The 24,466-nt window shown below is 42.9% G+C and overlaps 1 protein-coding gene across 7 annotated transcripts in view; it reads left to right on the forward strand.

The window, feature by feature from the left end:
- Abhd6 (abhydrolase domain containing 6, acylglycerol lipase) overlaps positions 1-9,372 on the forward strand; it is a 45,390-nt gene extending 36,018 nt beyond the window's left edge. For all 7 annotated transcript variants that reach the window (XM_028853815.2, XM_028853817.2, XM_028853814.2 and 4 more), the window contains 4 exons: positions 2,490-2,647; positions 6,153-6,207; positions 6,394-6,494; positions 8,054-9,372. In XM_028853815.2, the coding sequence (XP_028709648.1) occupies positions 2,490-2,647; positions 6,153-6,207; positions 6,394-6,494; positions 8,054-8,230 (491 nt within the window). In that variant the 3' untranslated portion in view covers positions 8,231-9,372. The remainder of the gene's footprint in view (positions 1-2,489; positions 2,648-6,152; positions 6,208-6,393; positions 6,495-8,053) is intronic.
- Positions 9,373-24,466: the final 15,094 nt, after the last annotated feature.

Here is a 24,466-nt window from a genome sequence, read left to right on the forward strand (position 1 = left end):
GTGAAAAGGTGGAAACAAGTTAGGACCACACCCTACCTACATTTTTCTACATAAGCTTTGTCTTAACTTTGAAATAATTTTAAATTTATAGGAACATTGCCAAGGTAGTGCAGATCCCCATAACCCTTTACCCAGTTTTGTCTGTGTGAACAGATCACATCCCCACAGTGACCCTGTCACAACTAAGGAGTTGAGCTTGGTGCCTTACTATCAACTGAATCCCAAGCTTCATTTGAATTTGACTTCATTTTTCCACCCGTGTTGCTTTTGAGTATCAGAATCCAGTGTAGGATACCACAAGATATTAAACCTAAGATTAATTTTTTTCTTAAAAAAAAAAAAAATATGACTGGGGGGGGCAGTGACAATATAAATTAAAAGAGAAAAGATGTAAAGGCTAACTGATAAAAAACGAGTTTCGGGCTGGAGAGGTGGCTCAGAGGTTAAGAGCACTGACTGCTCTTCCAGAGGTCCTGAGTTCAATTCCCAGCAACCACATGGTGGCTCACAACCATCTGTAATGAGATCTGGTGCCTTCTTCTGACCTGTAGTCATATACATGCTGTATACAAAATAAATAAATAAATCTTTAAAAAAAAATGAGTTTCATTATTTGATCATCTGTCAGGATGTGACTTTTTAATCAAAACTTTCATGTGAATGCAAAAGCAATGACTTTTTTTTTCCCGTTCTATGGTGCTAAATGTCAAACCAGGACCTCATACACGCTAAGCAAGGGCTCTGCTACTGAGCTGCATGCCCGCATCTTAAGTTAGTTTGTTTATAACATAGATGTTATCTTAGCACAACTTCTAAAGGCTATTACAGAAAATTATGAGGCCATTTTTGAAAGCTTTTAGGACCACCTCATGAAATTGTCTGTGCTCTAAAAGGACATATTCTATGATTAAAATTAAAGAGAAGTCACTGTGAAACAGTATTGGATATGGACAATTCTGGGCAGGTTCTATGAATCCCCCCATCCCACAGGTTAGGTTCTTGCTATGGCTGGCTTTAATTCCCTGTGTATGTAGCCTAGGCTGGCTTTGAACTTGCAATCCTCTTGCTTCAGATTCTTGTGTGGCTAGGATTATAGGAGCATACTATCTCAGCAGGCTTTTTAGGACATAGATATATAATGTGGTTTTCTTTGTGGGTGAGAGACAAAGTTGAAGGTGGGTGTCTTCTTGGTCACTGTCCACTTTATTTGTTGATGTGGGGTTTCTAACTGAACCCGGAACTTGCCAGTTATGGCTGGTCTAGCTAGCAAGCTGGCCACAGAGCTTCCTGTTTGTCTCCAAGGGTTGAGATTACAGGTGGCTGTTACAGCTTCTGCATGGGTTCTGGGCTTCTGAACTTCCATCCTCATACTATGCAGCAAGAGCTTTACCAGTGAGCCATTTCCCTGGCCCTAACATGTTGTTTTCTATAGGATGGCCAGTATTAAAGATGCAACTGCCTGTTTGTTTTTAAGACAAGGTCTCATGTAGTCAAGACTGGCCTTAAATTCATAATCTTTCCACGTCTACCTCCCAAATTCTGGGATTATAGGCCATGCCTAGCATAGTGTTAGCTATCAGAGGCTCTTGTGTCGTGAGACAGTGGGCATTCTCAAAAGGAGTCTCAGCCCTCACCTAATTTTCTTCTGGAGGAAGAGAGCCTTTGTGCTGCACATACACTCTCTTGTGTCCTATGCATTGGTCACCGAGGGGAGGGCATCCAGATCAAGGGAGGGAGCTGCAGCCATGGCAGCTCTGTGCTTTCTTTCCATCTCTCACTTCTTCAATCTCCTCGAAATAACGCAGGCATGAAAACAGTGCGAGTGAGGCACCATCTGGCACTCCCCATACTCTGCCATTCTCACCCCCTTGCAGCTTGTGGGAATGCAGATTCTGGTTTAAGAGGCTTGGGGACAGCCTCAGTTTCTGCATATCTTGCTAGTCTGTGGCCATGGTATGTGCAATCAGCCCTAAAACATAATGCTGTTGTTTTAATCTGGACTAGTTTAGAATTTATTATGTAAGCCCATGCTGGCCTTGAACTTGTGATTCTCTTGTCTCCACCTCTTGAGGCGTGTATGTACCACCATGCTTAACTCCAACAATAAAATACCTTAGATGATATATATTTTTTTTCTGTAATTCTCAGAATACGATGTTTACTTTGAGCAAGGGTGCCAGTACCAATTAAAAAGTGATCTCTTAGCCAGGTGGTGGTGGTACACAACTTTAATCCCAACACCCAGGAGGCAGAGGCAGGCAGATCTTTGAGTTTGAGGCCAGCTTGGTCTACAGAGTGAGTTCCAAAGATGGTTAGAGCTACACAGAGAAACCCTGTCTCAAAGAGGAAAAATAAAAAGGATCGTCTCCTGGTGAAAGAAATCTGACATGTTAACCTGAGTCCCTGGGTTTTCATTGAACATTTCCTGCACATAGGGGCACAATACACCTGATAGGTATATCATTGGGCTCTTTTGTTTTGCATCCCAGGCCTGCAGTATTCAACTGACAATAAATTTGTACAACGGCTCAAAGAGCTGCAGGACTCAGCTGCCATTCAGAAAATTCCCTTGATCCCATCCACCCCGGAGGAGATGAGTGAGATGCTCCAGCTCTGCTCCTATGTCCGATTCAAAGTGCCCCAGCAGGTACAGTGTTTCAGTGCCACACCCTTGCCCTCCATGCAGCCTCCCCCAGCATGGCCTCTTGTATCTACTCTCTGACTCCATTCTGTCTGCTCCATTATTCAACATGTAGCTTACCAGTTGCCTATGATTATGTTAGACACTGTGCTGAACACTGTGGTAAATATATAACACAGGGAATTTCCCTGAGCAGATGCAATCCAATGTAGGAAGCAGACAACTAATAGACAAAAATTTACAAGTTGAGATGAATTTTAGAGGTAAAATGAAGATGGTATAAATATTTAAAATGGGGAGGGAGGGATAGCTCTGATAAGGTAATTTGAAGGGTCATGTGTAGAGTGGGAAAAACATACAACAGATTGATGGCAATGGAAAAAAGCAAGTGGCTGGAGCCTAGAGAGTGAAGGAGAAAGGAGTTGGAAAGGGAGTCAGGGGCTAAATCCATTCTCAGTTTAAAAAAATTAAGACTCTTAGACTTGTACATAAAAAAAAAAGTATTTTGGATGAACTCAGAGGGCTTTTTATCTATGAGGGTTATATTTATTGATATTGAAACTTAAAAAAATTAAACAAAGATAAACATTTGCCATAAGAGATGATATTATCTTGTCATGTATAGTATGCTTTTAAGAGAATGTAGGTGAAAGGCAATGATGTTGAGTGTCATTGAGTATGAGCGCACTGTGACCTCATGGTTTCCTAAGAGCTGCTCTGAGAAGATCTTATATGTCCTTGTAGTTTATGGGAGTGAGTGTTCTTTCTAAGCATAATGGGAGAGCTGCAGAAAGACTGTAGGGGACACAAATAGAAACAGAGGCTACTTGGGTTATACTGTGACTTAGAGGTGATGCTGGTACCAACTGGGGTAGTAGCACTAGCTAAGATGTGTTGTGAGGAAGGATGGACAGGACTTAGGGCAGGTTGGAAGTAGAGGTGAGGAAAAGTGAGTGGTCATAGATGAATTTCAGTTCTTGAGACTGGATGGGTAAAGGTAGCATTTTCTGCTCAGGGAAAGGAGAGGAGGAATTTCAGGTTTGGGACATATGCTGAGAGTTCCATTTTGGATATATTAAGTTCAGATTGCTTTTGAGGCTTCCAAGGGATAGGCAGTTGGACATTTAAGTGGTGCAAAGGGATTTCTGGCCTAAATATAAAGCAGGAGCCATAGACAGAGGAATATATTGAGGGTCATGTATGAATGAGGTTGTTTGAGGAAAAGGTGTAGAGAAAAAAGTCCACAGCTGAGGCCTTATGAACCCAGATTATCTTCCTGTGTTATAAGCAATGAACTCTGCCTCAGGGTGAGGTGAAGTCCTCCTAAGCTGTGAGAATGGATGCTACACAGACTTTGTGACCATGACTTAGTTAATAATTAATAAGTTAATAAGGAGAAGAACTCAAAATCTGTGTCTGTGGTGTAATCTGTCCTTGATATCTTTTTAGTCATAAAGTGGCACTGTCCTCTTCCAGCTATAATATCTTTAGAATTTTGTGACCAAAGAAGACTCCTTGCTTTTAGTTGTCAGGGATAAGAAAACACTGGGAGAAAATATATGTTGATTTCAGAAGCCTTTCTTTCCCAGTAGGGTAGGGCCACCTACCATTGAGTCCATTAGGCCATCTTGTGGTTGTGTTTGTTCACGTGTGTCTTCTGCTCTGTTCTCTGTCAGGGCCTGTCTATCTCCAGACATTAGCAGTGCACTTTCAAGAAGAAGGTCCTACTTATATAGAATGCATGGATGGTGGATATTATAGGATATCTTAGTGTCAGAGATAGAGAGGGGAGTGGGTAGTGATATAGGTACAAGATAGATAGATAGATAAGTGAGTTAATGCATGTGTATGCTTATATGGTTTAAGGCTGCAGGATGGAACCATGGGTGGATGGTTGGTTGGTTGGAGGGATGGGATGATGACTGGATAATATAGGGGTGGAGAAAGGATAGATTAGCAAATACAGACATAAATAAATGATTCAGGGAAATAAGATAAATGGATGAACTGATTAAGCCATTAATCATTTAAGCCAGTGGTTCTCAACCTGTGGGTCACAACCCTTTTGGAGGTTGAAGAACCCTCAAACCATAGGAAATAATCAGATATTTATATTACAATTCATAACAGTAGCAAAATTATAGTTATGACGTAGCAATGAAAATAATTTTATGGTTGGAGGTCACTACAATATGAGGAACTGTACTAAAGGGTTACAGCATTAGGAAGATTGAGAACCACTGAATTAAGCAGAGTTGGAAAAGGGTAGATGGATGCATGGATACTGGGTGGATAGTAGAAAGAAGAAAACATCTGTCATGGAGCACAGTGTTTATTAAATAAATAGTCATTTTCCTCACCTCTGTGCTGCTACTTTCAGAACCTCTGGGATTCTAGTCATTCTTTAGAGAGCTGGTTTAGTCAAAAGCAGCCATGGTTCAATATATTAGTGAACCCATGGCACTGTTCCCTGGTGAATGAGAGGAGTGACAGCTATCTTCGTAAACCCTCTACTTTGACTTAGAGTCCTGAGGCAAGGAACTGCCTTACAATGGCCATAGCCACCTATCTCGGTTAGTAGCCCAGGGCTTGGAGATCTGGCCTATCTATATTTGCTATAGCCCTCAGCAAGGAAAGCAAAGGCAATGTCAGACAGTAATCTGGACTCTCTGAAACTATGGGGTTCTCACCAGAGTTTTCTTAATAGTTTATTTCTTCTCCTCTTCCTCCCTCTTTCCTCTTCCTCTTTCAAGAGGATCTTTTTATGTATTACAGACTAGCCTGGAACTCACCGAATAACTGAAGATAAATTTAAACCCTCAATTTTTCTGCCTTTATCTCTAGAGTATTAGGAGTGTAGGCATGCTGTTCACACCAGGTTTATGTGGTGCTCAAGGCTTGGTGCACGCTAGGCCAGTGCTCTGTCAACTGAGCTGTGTCCCCAACTCCTTCATTGTTTATAGGATCATCAATCCTGATGGTTCAATCTTGTTCTGCATTTAGGTATCATTGAATAATGGCCTGATATTTTGTTTATCCAAATTTTTGTCTTGAATTAAACCAAGAGTTTCTCAAGATGCCATGCTGTCTTTATAATGTCTTTAACATAATATGCAGACCTCTGGCTTCACAGCATTTCCCAAGTTCCTCCCTAATTTTTTATTATTATTATTTTTTAATGTGAAAAGTGTTTTGCCTGTATTTTTGTGCACCACATTCATGAAGTGCCTACAGAGGTTAGAGGAGGGCATCAGAGCCCTTGGAACTAGAGTTACAGATGGTTGTGAGCTTCCTTGTATATGCTGAGAATCAAACCAGGTCTTATGTAAGAGCAGCAAGTATTGTTACTGAGCTATTTCTGCAGCTCATTTTGTTTTTTAAAACCTCCCAATTATATTCTACATTCTGGGGATTCACAAGCCCAACCCTAGGCAGTGCTGCCCCAGAGCTATAAGATGCTGGAGGAAGTGGGACTTCTCTTGTTTTCTAACTTTGGATTATTCATCCTCAGATCCTTCAAGGCCTTGTTGATGTTCGCATCCCTCATAACAGCTTCTACCGGAAATGTAAGTAGTCCTGCTCTAGCTTGCGGCTTAGGGGCCAGCTGCCTTATAGTTTGTAAACCTCTGTACATGTCATGTTTTCTGGTCCCCTGAAGAGAAGAAGTAATGGCCTGGACTTGAAGTGCTGACTCTTGTGGTACCTATGTGCAGACCCTGCATATACTCACTGTGTTTTTCTTTTCTGACAAGTGTTTTTGGAAATTGTCAGTGAGAAATCCAGATACTCTCTGCATCAGAACATGGACAAGATCAAGGTCCCAACACAGATCATTTGGGGAAAACAGGACCAGGTATGTCATAGGGCCCTGTGGGAAAAAATCAAGTGGTGATCTTTAAAGTGGGCCTCCCTGTTGGGTTTATTGTGTCAGGTGCCAATGTCTGCTGCCACAGTTCTTTAAGCTGGGAACAATGACATTTGACTTTTAACATGAAAGAAAATGTATTTGTTTCTTTATTGAGATAGGTAGCCCAAGCTGACCTTGTACATAGGATCTTCCTGGCTTCGAATCTGGGAGTCAACAGGGCTGATTGCTCTGGAAACTCTGAGGGAGACTCTCCCCATTTTCCCCCAGCTTCTGTTGCTTGCAACCATCTTTGGTATCCCTGTCTTATAGATGTATTCCCTGGGTTTTATTTTCATCTTCACATGACATTCTCTGTGTGTGTGTGTGTGTGTGTGTGTGTGTGTGTGTGTGTGTGTGTGCGCGCGTGTGTGTGTGTGTGCGCGCGCGCGCGTGTGTGTGTGTGTGTGTGTGTGTGTGTGTGTGTGTGTGTGTGTGTGTATCTATCTGTATTCACAATCCACTTTTTAAAGCACACCCGTCATATTGGCTTAGGGCTTCCCTGCTCTTTTATGACATCATCTTAACCAGTTACACCTGCAATACACTATTCCAAAACAGGCCAATGCTGAGTACTGGAATTAGGACTTCAGCATAAGAATATGGGGATTCCATTCAGCTCATAACCAGCTCTCCAAAGACTCACCAAGTTTTTTCCCAGAAGTACCTTTGTAACTGCCTCTGAGAAATCATGCCTACCAAAGATTTTTCATAATGTTTAAAGCAAGAGGAGACAGTAAGAAATATATAATGCAAACAAATGACAGTGTATTATAAAGGGTACACAAGAATCTTTCATTAAGGAATATTGTAAGAAAAAGCTATTAAAAATGCTTTTTTCTGATTGTTTTCTGATGCTATAACAAAATGTCTGAGACCGAGTAATTCAAAAGGACTAAACGTGTAAAGGTTAATGTTTGGTTGGCTGGGAAGTCCATGTGTAGAGTGCCAGCATCTGCCAGCATGTAGTGAGGAGCTTTCTGTTGCATATTTAGTTGAGGACATCATGATAGTGACATTAGTCCATTCATCTATTAATCCATTTAGGAGGGCAGAAGGATAAAGCTTCCAATGCATGAACTTATAAAGGACACCTTCAAGCTCGGCACACCTGAGTTCTGATACAGCTGAGGAAGTAGAGGATCTTTACAGAAAGGGAAAGAGAACTCAGGAGTGGTGTCTTCCCTTTCTCTGTCTTATCTGCCCTCTCAGCCCCTATCTGTGGAGCGCCTGTTCACATCATAATACATTCATCTCTTGATAGTTCTGGCTCCCCCTCCAGCTTAACTTCCTTGCAGACAGGAACTCTGTCTTTTCTACCTGGTTATCATTGGCAGTGTTGTACTTATAGTACCATATTTCAGAGTCAAACAGGAGGCATGCTGATGGCTTCCATTTACCCCATCTTCCTGACCCCTGCCAGGCCTCAGTGGTAGAAATTGTCCATGACAACACAGTGGCACATCTAAATCTTTGTGTACTATTTCTTCCCTCCTCTTCTTCTGCAGGTGCTTGATGTGTCTGGAGCAGATATATTGGCCAAGTCCATCGCTAACTGCCAGGTAGAGCTTCTGGAAAATTGTGGCCACTCAGTGGTGATGGAGAGACCCAGGAAGACAGCCAAGCTCATTGTTGATTTTTTAGCTTCTGTGCATAACACAGACAACAACAAGAAGCTGAACTGAGGTCCTTGCCACAGCCTGCATTGTTCACACAGCATCTACTCCCATCCCGCAAACTTGATACAGTCACCACTCTCAGGGATCCTGCCCCAAACGCAGTTGGAGCACCAATGTCCCTGAGGAAGCCAATCTCCTACCCCAGTATTCTTGGTTCCACAGAGCATCAGGGGCCACAAGGAAATCTCCAAGATCTTTTTTCAAAATAGAAACCTAAATGGAACTAAATTAAAAAAAAAAAAAATACCCAGCCATGAAGCCTACTAGAAGTCTTCAAGTTCATGTCACTGACAAGCTAATGCTAAGCAGCCACCTTCTACCATGATCATGAGTGACATTTTCTTTAGGACATTCCTCACACATTAAACTTGAGATAATTTTTGTTGCTTCAGATATATCCCTTGCATGGTCAGTGGCTCCTATAGAGGAGCTTTAGTCATTTATTGAACTCTTGTTTAGATCTAAGTCAAGTTTTGCATAGAGGTCCATGTGTGAATGTAGCCCATTAGCCACAAGACTAGGGAAGAAACAGTAAACTGTGGAAGAGTTTCTGCCCTAGGCCTGTTGTACAGACCTGGAATCTCAGCCACTTGGGAGGCTGAGGCAGGAGGATCCAAGTTCAAGACTTGCCTGAAGTACAGAGTGAGTTCAAGGTCAGCCTGAGCTACTCACTAAGACAAAAAAAAAAATTTACAAAGAAAAGAAAAAATGTTTCTATTTTTTTTTTTAAACATATAGAAACATACATGGAGGGGCATTGTTCTGCCTTAGCCAGCCCTCAGAACTGCTGAAGCAGCAGAACATGGGCTGATGGGTTTGGGTACCTACAAACCATACCTAACCAGAATGAAGAACATCTGATAGGGTGGGTTTCCTAGAAATAATTTATAATTTTTAAAAATAGGACTAATAAAGCAATAATGTTCTAGGCTTCTATCTAATCAGACTGGAGTTCCACACCAAGCAGCTCATGGGCATCTTTTCTATTCTACTGTTCTACTGATAACCCTTGGATGTAAAATACTAGTTTGTTAATGAATTCTGTGAATTCTGTGAACAATGATGTGATTGAAAAAGTAAGTCCAAACAGCTGTAAAAGTGACTACAATGACGTGAAATAAACTTAAGAAGCCTGGGCTGGCAACACACGGGCGCTTTCTATTTCTCAGCCCCTAATGGGGTGCAATGTTGATAGATTTTCTGTTCACTTAAAAGTGTATTTATTTCCGGGGACAAGTGAAGAGGCCAGAGGTTGATGGTTGATGGCAGGTATCGTCTTTAGTTTCCACCTCATTTTTTAAGACAGGATCTCTCAGTGCACTTGGAGCTAGCAAAGCTGCAGGTACCCTCCTCTCATCACCTCGCATCACGGGATTGCAGGCACATGTTGCTGTGCCGTTTTTCACATGGGTGCTGGGGATCCAAACTCGGGTGCTCAGGCTTGTGTGGTGAGCCTTTTACCAAATGAGCCATCTCTCTGGACCCTAAAATGTACTTCTATTATTTTATATTTACTGTAATTAAGTGGATGTGTCTGTGTCTATGTGGGGGTAAGTGCAGGTGCTTGTGGAGGCCAGCAGCCCCAGGTCCTCTGGAGCTGCAGTTACAGGACATTGTGCCCTGCATGGGTACTGGGATTCGAACTTGGGTCCTCTGCAAGAGCAGTGTGTGCTGGTAACTGCTGAGCCATTACTCCATCCTAAGTGTTTTTTAAAGTAACTGAAATCATTGCTCAAAAGCAGAAGTCATCAATTTTTCCTTTTTTTCTTTCTTTGTTTTTGGTGTTGTTTGTTTGTTGGTTTTGTTTTTATGTTTTTTGTTTTTATGTTTTTGTTTTTTTTCCCCCCAAGACGAGGTTTCCCTATGTAACAGTCCTGGCTAGGGCTGGAGAGATGGCTTAGAGGTTAAAGAGCATTGACTGTTCTTCCGGAGGTCCTGAGTTCAATTCCCAGTAACCACATGGTGACTCACAACCGTCTATAATGAGATCTGGTGCCCTCTTCTGGTGTGCAGGCAAATATGCAGACAGAATACAATATACATATTAAATAAATAAAGGAATTTAAAAAAAAAATTTTTTTTTAATTTAAAAAGAAAAACAAAAACAACAACAACAACAAAAAACTAGTCCTGGCTGTCCTGGAACTCACAGAGCACTTCCTGCCTCTGCCTCCCTCATGCTGGGATTAAAAGTGTGTGGCACTAATGCACAGCAATTTGTTTCTTTTCCTTCACTTCTGTTGTTCATAGCTTAAATGGGAATCCATGGTGTGGTTTGAATATTATAATTAGAGAAGCATGGAGTATAGTTCTTGAAAAGATGTGAAAATGACAACAAGCTTGTGAGATGTAGCCAGTGCACTGATCAGGAAAATGTATAGGTGTAAATGCATACATTAGAAAAGAAAGGCTGAGCCAAGCCTTTGTAGTGCATGCCTTTAATCCTAGCACTTGGGAGGCAGAGGCAGGCAGATCTCTGTAAGTTTGAGGCCAGCCTGGTCTACAGAGCTAGTTCCAGGACAGCCAGGACTATACATGGAAACCCTGTCTTGAAAAACAAAAAAGAAGAAAAGAAAAGTCTGAAAATCAATAAATTAGCTCCAGAAGCTTGGGGAAAAAAATAGTAAATCCAACAGTGAAATAAGGGAGTAATCCAACTGAAAATAAAATCAGAATCTATTCTGTTTCTCAAAGAAAGTAGATAGTAGATGATTTGACTTTTTCCCATGAGTGCTGAGTTTCCTGTGAGGAGGGTGACTCTGCACATAGGTGACAAGAGATGGTTTCCTCTGAATCACTAAAGAGGCCCTGGACCTGGGGATCTGTTAAAAAGCAGCTTTCTGGACACAGGATTTCTTACTGGCAAGGATTAGAAGCATCTGTGAACCAGGTATTCTGGTGTATACTCATAATCCTAGAACTTGGAAAGAGGAAGCAGAAAAATCATGAAGCCATAGTAAGACTCTCCAATCACAGTGGCACAGGGAGAGGGATCTGCGTTGTCATCTGGCAGGGTATGTGCTGTCCACCTCAGCCTGGAAGAACAGTTAGGCAGGTTCTGCAGTGGACATGACCCCCACTTCCTGCACTAGCAACAGAAAACCTTGTTAGAAGTCATGAACCAAGAATAAGGGAGTTGTTGCTTTTTTTATAAACACATAAAGTAGGTTTTCTAGGTTCTCTGATCGCCCGGCCATACTGGGAAGTCCCTTGTACCCTTTGTCTTGACCCCATAATTTTAAGAAGCCTGCTAGTTAATGCCTGCTAGCTGCCTCCACACCACCCTGCTGGGCTCTGCACCTTTGCTGAATCTTTAAAAGAAGAATTATTCATCACAGCCCTTTCTGAAGGACTGACAGGAACTTCTGGGATAAAATGGAAAGCCCCAGGAGACTCAATTCCTGTTCTTGGAGTTGGGACCATCAGAGTTGTTGCAGATTGAGCTTCCTGGGAAAATACTGGAGTCACTGAGGGGATCATTCCTTTCTGAGTTTTTTTGATCTTTGGTTCTTAAAGCTCCAATGGGAACCTTGGGCCATGGAGCTCCCATCAGGTGGTGGGCAGGAAGGATTCTGACAATCCTAGTGACCCAAGGCCAAAGCTAGCTGGGGCCTATACTCTTACTGATTGTAACATAACTTTTGGAAGGTGACTGCTGACAGTAGTGTGAGCCTACTTCCATAATTCCTCACCAAGGCTATCAGATCTGAATGTTACTCAAATCCAGAACAATCTCCATGTAAAAGGACCATGCACCATATCTCATATAACATCCCAACTCCATGTTGATACATCTTTGTTTCTGCTATCAGTGTAAATTGGATGAGATCTGAAACAAGCTTACCCTTCACGTTGGTACTGGGTAAGAAGACTGTGCTTCTGTTTTATATTTCTGTTTGTTTCTTAATTTCCTAGAGAGAGGAAGAGGATTGAGGATGGGGGGGGGATGGGAGGGTGGGGGGTGGGGGGGATGGGGGAATGTTGTTAGCATTAAGGCATCTTCACTGGCCTGCCTTTGGGGACCTGCCAGGATACCTGGCATGTACATGCACTTGCTAGTACTCAGGCATCTACACTGGTTTGCTCAGGGTCCTGACAGAATCATCATCAGCTCTGATGCTGCACAGAGCTCTCCCTATGTGCATGCACTATGTCCCCTTATAATAGGCAAGCCCCTCCCATTTTCTGCCCCTTTTCTCTTCAGCTCTTAATAAACCTCCCATGTGAGTTCTGTTGTATAGTGTGACTCTCTCTCTCCCACCAGTAAATTACAACATTGGTGCATGAGACACTGCAAGCTCTCCTGGCAGTTCCTCCTGCCCACCGGCAGTCTGAGGCACACCAGGACCCTGGAACTAGTCCACCTGTGACAGCCTCACTTTTCCAACTGGCCGATCAACACTGGCAATGACTGGTAAGTTCCCCTTCTCCTGGTCCATGTAAACGCTTCCCTGGACCCATGGGAATGACCGTTGAGTATCTGGCACTCCTCTGGTGTACTTGGAGGTGGCGGAACACCCAACCATGGCCTTCAAGGCTACAGTTGACCACCTTCATTGTCAGCCACCCTTGGCCATTTCCTACAAGTGAGGCTTTGTCTCTTGAGTGTGGTTTCTTGCCTTTTGGCCCTGCCTGCAAGCCCTGCTACCAGGCAACCACGTGTCTCTCTGGCAGGCTCTAAGCATCCTGTCCTTGCATGATGATGTACAAGACAGCCTGTGCCTTACTCAGGCCTTGGCCCCTGTTCTTTGTGTGATGACACACTGGGCAGCTTGTGCCTTCTTAATCTGATCCTCCATTAATTCCTGGGGTGCTGGGGATTCTAGGCCTTTGGATCTTATTTTTCTGCCTCACTCATGGGAACTGTACCTAGCACTATAAGTCCAAGCTCTTCCCCAGGATGTCTTTTGGAAAACCTCAGACCTCTATACTTAGCACCCAACCCCAAAGGGCTTCTAAACTTCCAGCTTTGCAGTCGGATCTAGCCCCAGTACCCCTTAGATATCTGGCACAGCCATATCTGATGGGAATGGCAAAAGTCATAAGGCCAGCACAGCTGCTTGACAGAGATCCAGCAAAGCTGAGACATATGATGGCTGCCATGCCACTATTGGTTTTCATCTCTACCTGTTGCATACTTGGGAGACTTTTAATATTTGTACAATTTTGGGATATTAGATTGATGGGAAATTTCTTATGAAGCATTTATGCCTTCTCCTAGGAATACTGCTTCTAAGATTCCACAGGAAAGTCCTGAACACATTACCCCTTCTGCTTTTAGGGAGATATCCTTATCTACTTGAAGGTCTTCCTTATGCCTTGGAGGTTGCGACACACATAAAGAAGCCAGAGGTCTTTTTATGAGGCTAGGAGACATTCTGAAACATCTGTCCCTGTACTTACACAGGAACAAAATATTCAAAACAAAGTAAACTCAAAAAGGTAAACAAGATTCCGGTGGGCTAGAGGAGTTGGCCACAGATCAGATTGCAAGTCCCTTTCCACTATACACTCAGGCGATTACGTGGTATATACAGCAATGAAGTTAGATTAGTGGAAGTTACCTCTGTTTTACACAGGGACTTATATCGATGAGCAAAGAATGGAGTGGAAAGATGATAAAAGAATGAGACATCAGGACCTCCCTTTCTTAGAAAAGTAAGCACATGCAGAGCCACTGTGGTGTCATGTGACCAAGGAACAACAGAATGTTAGGATTAGACATATAGACAAATTCTATAAAGACATAAACATTGTATTATGCCAGAATTTGAATAATAACTACAGTAGCTTTGGCCTGAAACTTTTCTTGGGCACTCTGCCATTAAGAGTTAATAATACACTGCATGGACATGGTAATAGCCTGGGCTGGCTTAAAGATTTTGTTTTGGTCTAGCATCCTTGAAGCAACCAGAGCTACCAGCCTGAAAACAGGCTGTCATATGCTTCTAGATTCTTAAAAATTGGGTTACAGGGTCAGTGAGTAAAAATGATAACTCCATTTATTAATGATGTCAAAACTTGAGGGAAAATGATTGGAAATGATAACTCTCTTCTGTTATAGTTTATTAATGATGACTAAAAGATGAGCTAGAGGAAATGAAACACATGTCCAAAACCAAAAATGATATGATCTATATTTTGGAACAATATGAATCTGTCCCTGCTTACTAAATTCTGTATATATAAAGAAGCACTCTGGCCGCTAGTCAGTCAGGCTGAAAGATTCTCACCCACCATAGCCTGGCTTACCTCCTTCCCTTGCCAATTCCTTACATCCTCTTCTGGGTCCTGCTCACCACCGGGGATGGCTCCCAGTAGATATCAATCCAAATGGTTGCTTACCAGCATCCTATATCCTGATATTTTATGGGACCTTTGCAACTTCTGCCAGTGACTGGATATATGAAAAGGGGTACCCTATGTCCAAGCTTTCTCATATTTTCTCTCCAAGCCCTCCCTCTGTCCTTTCTTCCTGATTCTTTACTCAGCTCCTGGAGCTATGAAGCCTGTTAAGGTACATGTCCCCTTTTCACTAAGTAAACTCTCTCAAATAGAAGAAAACAGAACTGGGATCTTATACTTCTAATTCAGCTTCTTTCATTAAAGAATTCCAATGTTAGTTTCTGATGCAGTGGCATCAGCCTGCCTCAGATGCCAAAGCAGTTACATCATCACCTGTCTCCAGGTCCCTTTCCACTACCAGCTATGTGATATGTGCACCCTTTAAAAGTGCCCACCAGGAAGAGCTCACTCTCTTTGCCTCTTCTGTTGCCTCTTACTCCTCTCTTTGTCTCTAATCTCCTCTCTTGCCTCTCTTGTCGGTCTGCCTTTCTCAAGTCCCTACTCCAATGTGGCCTTTCATGCTTTCACTTTTCTGCTCTCCTTCCCTTAAACCTCTCGCACTAACTCTGTTGCATGTGGCGTGTTTGCTTAGTGGCGTACCTTGTCAGGGCCCCCCATAGGTACCCGCTTCATGAAGCGACTCTACCCACCTGCTCTACCCACAACAGATCCACTGTCTTCCACCTGCAACACATCTCTCATGTTCACTGATGGCTTTGCCTTCATTCCAATACTGGCAATTGGGTTTCTGGTGGGACTACCTGTCTCTGACCATTCCCCTGGATGTGAGGCTTCCTTTCTCCAGCATTCATTGTGCCCACTCAAATCTTCCTCTACCTCATCCTTGGGAACTGTGTCACATACATCCTCACTCCCATTGGGATGCCTTTTGGAGACCCACTGACCACTCCTTTCAAATCAAATCTGGCCTCAGTATTCGTTGGACCAGGCAGTAGGGGAACAGAGAAAGAAGTCTCCATTCTCCTTCTTTTTCACAAGGCCTGCTTGTGTCTGTCTGCTCTCCCTCTCTAAATGTCCTGTCTATGTTTGCTGCAACACAGGAGTCAGAGATGGAGAAGCCAGCTTTGTCTTCCTTAGCACACACCAGTTTTCCCTTTCTTTAATTTATTCAACTCCTGATTTGTGTGTGTGTGTGTGTGTGTGTGTGTGTGTGTGTGTGTGTGTGTGTGCGCGCGTGCGTGCGCGCGCTGTGACTTGGATCTAACTCTATATGTGTGAATGAATGTAAGCTCTGGATTTCACTCTTTGTGTATGTGTATGTAACTTGGATTCAACTCTGTGTATATGTGCGTATAACTATTGTTTAGGACAAGATGTTTTAAAGAGCAACCATGTGGCTCTCCTCCATCTTGGCTGGTGACTTCATCATGATCTAGGCAGCCACATAGCTGTCAGCCATCTTTACTAAGGTAAAGAGTATACTTCTTAGTCCTAATAATACCTCTGTTCACGGTATCTCCCTTTAGACTAAGAAAGCAACAAGTCTCAAATATTTTGAGTTAGTATGGACTTTTCTATGATGATAAAAATATATGGTTAGATTTGTTACAGCATACTGTATATGTGATTCAACTCTAGTTTAGAATATATTCTATATGGTGATAAAAAAATTCAAGGTTATAAAGGTCTTTCAGATTTACAAATGCTAATTTAGAAATTTGCACTTAAGACTTATGTCTTTGCCAAATGTTCAACACCAAGCATCTAGGGAACTTAGATAAGTGGTAACATATGTTTGGTAAATAAGGTATTTGATAAATAAAATATATATTCTATAATGGAGTTTCTGGTCGCCCAAGAGAGTCCTTTCCCAGGTTTGGGCAGAGGGCCCCATGGCTTGTCAAAGGCAATGCTGGCCTCTGGGCCAGTCAGTCCCTGCTAATGGGCCCCACCCCAACTCCTAAGCCCCCTTTTCTCCTGTTCCCATTTTGCCCTGGGGATCTTTCCCCTGTCACTTTTCCTTGTCTACTTAGGAGACAGCCTTAGTTTGGTACAAACTTGTTCTGTTTTTACCCACAGAATGACTATTTTAGTTTCTTTACTGAGCCCATTATCTATGATTAAAAGTTTAATTTGGGCCGGGCGGTGGTGGCACACGCCTTTAATCCCAGCACTCGAGAGGCAGAGGCAGGTGGATCTCTGTGACTTTGAGGCCAGCTTGGTCTACGGAGTGAGATCCAGGGAAGGCACAAAGCTACACATGGAAACCCTGTCTTGAAAAACCAAAAAAAAAAAAAAATAAATAAAATAAAATAAAATAAAAATAAAAATAAAAAATTTTATTTTGATATTTATTCTGACAGGAGTGGAATGTAAAGTCCTAGTCTTATGAAAGCTGCTAGCTTATTGTACACTGTTAAGGAACACAAGTTAATAGATAGTCATCTTATAAATGATCAAATTCTTTAATTATTGTTGTGCTAAGTACTAATATAATTAATTATAGGGATAAGCCTTACTTAGTCCCCTGTACATGTTTTCAAAGTTTAAACTTAAAACAAGTAACTAGAAACAAAGTTTGTCTATTCAGATATACCTAATAGATAGACCGTCCTCAAATGCTTCAGAGATCGGCAGAATATGGCATTTTAAATGTCTAATTAAAATGCTTTTCATATTAGAGAGACATGCCAGCTCCTGGCAGCAACCCAAAGCAGATGGATGGGCAGCGAAGAACCCACATCTGGAAGCTTGCTTCAAATGTGACAATGCCTGCCAATGGGCAAAACTGCCCTTCACATCAACTGCTGCCAAAGCCCTGCCCAGACTGGACATCAGGACACTGGGGAATTGATTGTCTCGATCTGCCTAGACAAGGTAGGCTGGTCCCCTCACAAGTTCTTACTCCACAGGAAAATCTGTCGGATCTTCTGAGCCTGGTACCCAAAGACTGATGCTGCCCGAGAAGTCTGCCCCCCAATGACCACAGAGGACGCTGGGGTGGCTGTCCAGGTAGCTGGTAAGTCTCTGCCATTTTTTAATAGATTTGGAAGCTGCTTTGTCTGCACTTCTGCTTACTCAGGTAAAATTTCCTTCTCAGAAGTCTGATGGTATTTGACAACTAGGCTAGATTTAGCCTTGTCAGTTTAACAGCAGCAACCAAGCCTTCAACTGCCTTCTCAGTTCTCTTTGTAAAATTCAGGCCACAGGCCTCTCTCTCCATTAGGATTTTACCACCACTCCAGCTACATGGCCACACATGCGCAGTTCAGCAGCTAAGTAAGGGGTCTTGTGTCTTACATCATCAGTGTGCGCTGGTGGTTACACATGCACAGCACGGTCACACAATCAGTGCATGCATGACATAGCTCTGTAAGCCCACCTGCGCATGTTCACGGGAATCCTTAAAAAGCTGGACACAGACTCCTCCTTCCTCCTCTCTGTTCTGTCTTCCCCCCACTATCTCTATCTTTCTCTCTCTCTGCACATGCTTCTTCCCCAGGCCTGGTTCTTTTGTTTCCTTCCCCCCCCCTCTTCCCCCCCAATAAAGCTCTGATACTAGGTTTTGTCGTGGCTTGTTCCTCATGACCTTTCTGCATGGTAACCAGGGCCACTTATCATTTTTAAAACAACACTCTGTCCTAGAGCTACTACAAGGTCTAGACATAGTTTACCTTGTTACCAGACTCAGAAAAGAGATAAACTCACAGAACTCAACATTTTACCATTCCTTTATTGTTTCTTGGTCCTAATGGCACCCTCAAGGGAGGGGTTAGAAGGCATATCATCAACAACATAGACACTGGGAATCAGTTGAAGGCAAACAGTAGACACCATTATTCAATAATGAGGACGGTCTTTTATACCTTCCTCCCAACACTCAGGCTGTGTCCCAGTCTGGTGGCATTGCGTTGTCATTCCTCACTGGCTGGGCATGATCAGGAACTCTGACAGCAACAGGAACTCTGGCAACGCCTGTTGCTAGACCCGCAGGCAGACTCCACGTTGGCTCATAAGGAAGTACGTTATGTGCATGCCTTGGCAACTTGTTTGAGCCAATTCCCTTGACCCAATGGGCCTGTCCTACTATATTTTATTTAAGGAACTCACTTTTCAGTGACTGTTCCCAGTAATCACCCACCTGTATCTCCTGGTGAATTAGATAGGTGTTTCAAGGTATCAAGTTAATGTGAGGATATGAAAGCTTAAAATGTGAGAATCTAAGAATGCTTTAGGGTCTAAGAAAGTGACTTAAGGTATGCAAATGCAAGTTAAGAAGTTCTGAGAGTGAAAAAAGGCTTAAGTGGCAATAAGAAAGTGATTTAAAGTATATAAAAAATGAAATGTTTCAGGTTCCTTTCCCTCACTATGCTACTGTTATATTAAGACTCCAAAAGTCCATAGTTTTAACATTAATCTATGAAATTATGATAAGCTATTAATCTAGCTCTGAAAGAGTACAAACCACTATGTGATACTACTACTATTATTATAGCAACAACCTCAGGTTTTAAATTCTCTTTGGTTATTTTCTAACTATAGACTTAAAAGGTGCTTTTCATTGTGCTAAAAACATCTTTTCACAGTTTTCCAGATAGAAGAAAGAATGTTAATGCTTTCAATCAGAATCATTTCTGGGTCCTCTGTAACCCAAAGGTGTGAGTATGCTGCTGTCTCTACAATGTAAATTTCAATACAGATTATAAACAGTAGGAATGCTAATGTGTCTAAAGCTTATCTCTGCAAACTCAAAAATTCTTGTAAGCTCCAGGGAGGTGATTTGGATCCACCTCAAACAGATCAGATGCACTCCAGATAAATACTGTCAGTCAACAGCCTAACCCCCACCTTTCCCTGATCTTGGGACTCCCTTCCCTTAATTACCAGGACCTAAGAAAAAAAAATTTTCCTCCCAAACTTAACTTTATCTTCTGTCCTGCCAGTATCTTGCAAGGTTCAAGCGGTGTCAGACGGTCCCACAGAGCCTGGACAGCAGTAAAACTACCAGCTATCCCCAGGACGTTATCTCAGCATCCCAGGTTTCTCAGGTCCCCCAAAGATGACCAAGGTCAGCAGGAAGCAGTCTCAAGAACCCAGTACCCTCATTCCTGCCTCACATGTTACCCCTTTCTAATTTCTCACCTTTTTATAGTAAACAAAAGGAAGAAATGTTTGCATCCAGGCATTTGCACTGGCCTGCCCTTGGGACCTGGCAGGATACATCATCAGCTATAGCCACTCCCTGTGTGCAATGCGCACTTGCTAGTACTCAGGCATCTACACTGGTCTGCTCAGGGTCCTGACAATCAGCAGCAGCAGCAGCTTCGCCGCTATAAAGAGCTCTCCCTATGCGCATGCACTATGTCCCCTTATAATAAGCAAGCCCTTCCCATCTTCTGCCTCTTTTCTCCTCAGTTCTTGACCCAGAGGCTGCCTCTGCGCCCCCTTCCCTTCTCTCCCAATAAACCTCCCGTGTAAGTTCTGTTGTACACCACTAAACTACAACATGGGTGGTTAAGGAGGAGCTGGGGTGGATCCAAGACCGGCCCCTAGAAGCAATCTGCTTCAGTACATGGTGGTTAGATTCTCCTTTACTGAGGTCTGGAGGGTTATTTTTTGAAGGGACTCTAGCCAACCCTGGCCTTGCAAACATAGCTCTGGCAGCCTTGCACTTCTCTCATTCCTCTGCCTTGCTAAAAACCATTAGATTACTCCTAAACTAGCCACCAAGGTCCATCCCCTTATTTGGCCATTTCCTCCTCCTGAGGCTAATTACCAAGGTCCAGCTATTGAAGTATTGAAATCCAGCAATCAAAAGCCTCCTTTGGCTCACCTAATTAATATGCCCAATTAAAATTAAATGACTCATCCTAACACAGGGTTTCCCCTTTCACCTTTATAAGCTGCCATTTTCCTACATGCCAAGTCTGTCTCCTCTCTATCCAGAGGAAGTCCTTTGTCCCCACTGGGACAAATATCCCTGCCCCTTTCCTTTATTCTCTTTCCCTTCTCCCTGGTCCTCTATCTCCTGTGTTTGTCTCTGCCTTGCCCTCTGTCCCTCTGGGGCAAATAAATCTCCTTTGTGCTGAGAATTTGGCCTTGGAGGTCCTGAGCCCATACTTTTCCTTTCAGTTTTAATTTTTCAGTGGAAGTCTCCCTCTCCCTCATCATTTAGAAACTTTCAATGAAGCTGGCCAAGACACAAAGTGCTTGACCTTGGTGCCAGTGGGCACATGTCAGGGGAAGGGTCAGGACAGTGGGGAGGGCACTAATGTAGAGACCAAGCCATGCTCCCACAGGTGGTGAAGGTGTATGGACCTGCAGTTCTGGGTCAGAGCTTCTAATCTGTTTACTGTGGTCTGCTGAGCTGCTCTCAGAATCCCTGCCTTCCCCTTTAGTAACCTTTGAGCTGCAACCCTGCTGTACACTGGCTGCTGGCTCAACTGACTGAAAGGCTGCAACCAGCCTCCTCTCACCTCCTGTGGCTGCTGGGGAAAGCAAAGAGTGTCCAGTAAAATTTTAATGGCAGATGAACAATAAATACATTTTTAATAAAAGGATCTAATTTGTGTCCTAATGGTTGTTTATTTGGAATTCATATTTAACTGGGCAAACTGGTAATCCTGTTTTTGTTGTTTTGTGTGGTGTGTGCATGCATGCGTGTGTATGTGTGTGTGTGTGTGTGTGTGTGTGTGTGTGTGTGTGTGCGCGCGCGCACTCAAAGTCTCACACACATGTGTAGAGGTTAGAGGAAGCCACTGGGTGGGTGTCTTGCTGTATCACTCTATGCAGTATTCTCTTAAGACAGGCCTCACTCAGTCCAAACTTTACATTTACACAGGCTGGCCGGCCAGTGAGCTGCTGGGATCTGCTGCTTCTTTTCATCCCCCAGGTGCATGTGTGAAAATACCTGACTTTTACCTGAGGGGATATGAACTCAGGTTGTTTCACACTGAACTATCTCAGCCTAAATTTCACAAATTCTTCAAGACAGGGTTTCTTTGTGTAGACTGGGCTGGCCTTGAACTCACAGAGATCTATCTGCCTCTGCCTCTCTTGTGCTGAGATTAAAGGTATGTACCAACACTACCTGACCCACAAATTATTTTTTTGTTGCTTGGCTTTGGCTTTCAGTTTGGGTTAGGGAGGTGAGACACAGTGATCTAGGTAGCCCAAGCTGGCCTCAAAGTCTCCATGTTCTTGCCTCAGCTGTATGAGTTCTCAGATCATATAGGCATGCACCACCATATTTTCATTTATTTTCATATTTATTTTCATTTGCTGCAGCTGGAAGCCAGTGGCCAAGGAGAAGGAAGACTCGATCTTCCTTTGGGATTGCCTTAAAGATTGTAAGTCCTTTGTCCTCCAGGGCTCCCTATGTGGTACAGGTATAGCTTCAGACTTCAGCTGAACTCACCTTCTTGCTTTCTACCTGCCAATCCTTGCTTCCCTCCTCTTTACAAGACTCCACATGGGCCACAGGTAAGTGTTTTTCAGTTCTTTATTGGAGATGATCCCCAGGGTTTCCTTGAAGGAATAGCTAGCTCCTTGTCTGGCCATCCATGTGAAGGGATAGACTCCAAATGGAGTCTTCTGTGGCATTTTCTGCATTTGTGACAGGTGACGACAGTCCCACTCATGGCACTATGGTGTCACTGTATGACACAGATGGCATAATGTGAGCCAGCTGTCTGGAACTTGGCAGAGCTCCTTATAATGAGATGGAAATGATGGTTGCAGTTAAAAGCTTTTAGCTTCTGATCATTTTGACTTTTGTCCTGTCTTCAAAGAATCTGCTGACACAGGCCATGATGGACAGTTGTGGAATAGATTTCCCCTTGGGTACTGTAGAAAATCTAGTTGGTACTGATTAGCAAGACAGGGAAGGGAGAGCAGAGAAATGAAGTATAAACTGAACTCTTGGTCTCTGCTACATTAGTCCATTCTTGAAAAAAAAAAGTGCATTGATGTATGCAGTCATCACAGTGTTCCACTAGGGGGCTGTAGTAGAGATGTCTGGTTAAGAGCACTGGCTGCTCTTCCAGAGGACCATGGTTCAATTCCAAGCACCCACATGGCAGTTCATAACTGTCTGTAACTCCAGTTCCAGGGGATCTGGCACTCTTACACAGATATACACTCAGGCAAAACACCAATGCACATAAAAAAAAAGTCCCACTAGAACAATGCCAGGATGTCTACAATCAAAACACTGTGCTGGCTTGATTTATGTCAGCTTGACACAACCTATAGTTATAGGAAACCTCAATTGAGAAAATACCTCTATAAGATTGGGCTGTGAGCTGGGCAGTGGTGGCACACACCTTTAATCCCAGCACTCGGGAGGCAGAGGCGGGCGGATCTCTGTGAGTTTGAGGCCAGTCTGGTCTACAAATCAATCAAATTCCAAAATAGCCAGGGATGTTATATAGAGAAACGCTATCTCAAAAAACAAAACAAAACACACACACACAACAACAACAACAACAACAACAAAACAAAACAAACAAAAAACAAGAAAGATCCAGCTGTGGACAAGCCTATAGAGCACTTTCTTAATTATAGATTGATGGTGGAGAGCCCAGCCCACTGTGGTTGGTGCCATCCCTGGACTTGGTGGTCCTGGGTTCTATAAGAAAGTAGACTGAGTAAGCCAGTAAGCAGAACTCCTCCACAGCTTCTGCATCAGCTCCTGCCTCCAGGTTCCTGTCCTGTTTGAGTTCCTATCCTGACTTTCTTCAATAATGGATTGTGGTGTGGAAGTATAAGCCAAATAAACCCTTTCCTCCTCAGCTTGCTTTTGGTCATGGTGTTTTATCCCAGAAACAGTAACCCTAACTAAGATAGTAACTATATAGTAACTTGTGTTGTTTTGGGAAGGACTGAGGATGGCTTACAAAGATATATAAGATTCTACAACACAAAGTTAAATATAAGTTAAACATAAGTGAGGAAGAATAAAGACAAAGAAATAGGATAGACTGAGAGCTGTAGTGGTTGAGTTAAAAGATAAACGTGTTCCATGAAATCCTGCATGCCACCATGTGCTAGGTGACCAAATGGTAATTGACTTAGTATGTACAGTAAAACATAGATCCTTTGTAAGTGGCCAACAATCTGAGAAAGCCATTATCAGATTCATAATCCATAGTGTCTGTTAAATATGCACCAGGTTCTTACATGATACCTAATCGTTTTGCTGCCAAGATGAGAAACACACATATAGCATCTGGAGGTCAAAGGACAACTTTCTTTCCTTCTACCATATGGGTACCAGATATAGAACTCAGGTTTTGGGGCCTGTCAGTTTTGCCAGCCCCCTTGTGTGGTTTGATTTAAAGTGATGTTACACTTAAATGTTCAAGAGAGAAAACCTCACACCAAACTTGTGGGAAGAAATTTAAGACACTCAAACAGGGTTTTGCAGGTGGTTTTCCTGCTACTGCCAAGCCTGCTGCCTCTTGAAAGGAAGAGAGGAGGGGAAAAAGAAGGGGGGATTAGAGAGGGAGGGAGGGAAAGAAGAAGAGGAATGAAAACTCAAACAGTCATGGCAGCACACGCCTGTAATCTTGATATTAGGAGGATGAATTAAAAATTTGAGGCTGACTTTGGCTAAATGGTAAATTCAAGGCTAGCAGGGATTACATAGCAAGACCCTGTCTCAGAAAATGGAGAGGGGAGAAGGGAAGGAAAGATGGAGAGAGGAGGAAGGGAGAAAGAGATGGAAAGAGAGGGTACCTTTTGAGAGGCAAGTAGCTAGCTGAGGAGGTTTTCTTTGCTTTTCCCTTTAATATCATCTGAAAGGATACATCATAGTACCCAGCAAGAAAATACAATTTCATTGAAAGAAAAAAAAAACAAGTAATCTCTTTCATACTCAACTCTGGATTAACAAGAGAGCCCTGACAGAATTCAAGCATCAGGAGGCATTGCTTT

Source organism: Peromyscus leucopus, chromosome 9 (genome assembly GCF_004664715.2).
Source record: "Peromyscus leucopus breed LL Stock chromosome 9, UCI_PerLeu_2.1, whole genome shotgun sequence".
NCBI lineage: Eukaryota > Metazoa > Chordata > Mammalia > Rodentia > Cricetidae > Peromyscus > Peromyscus leucopus.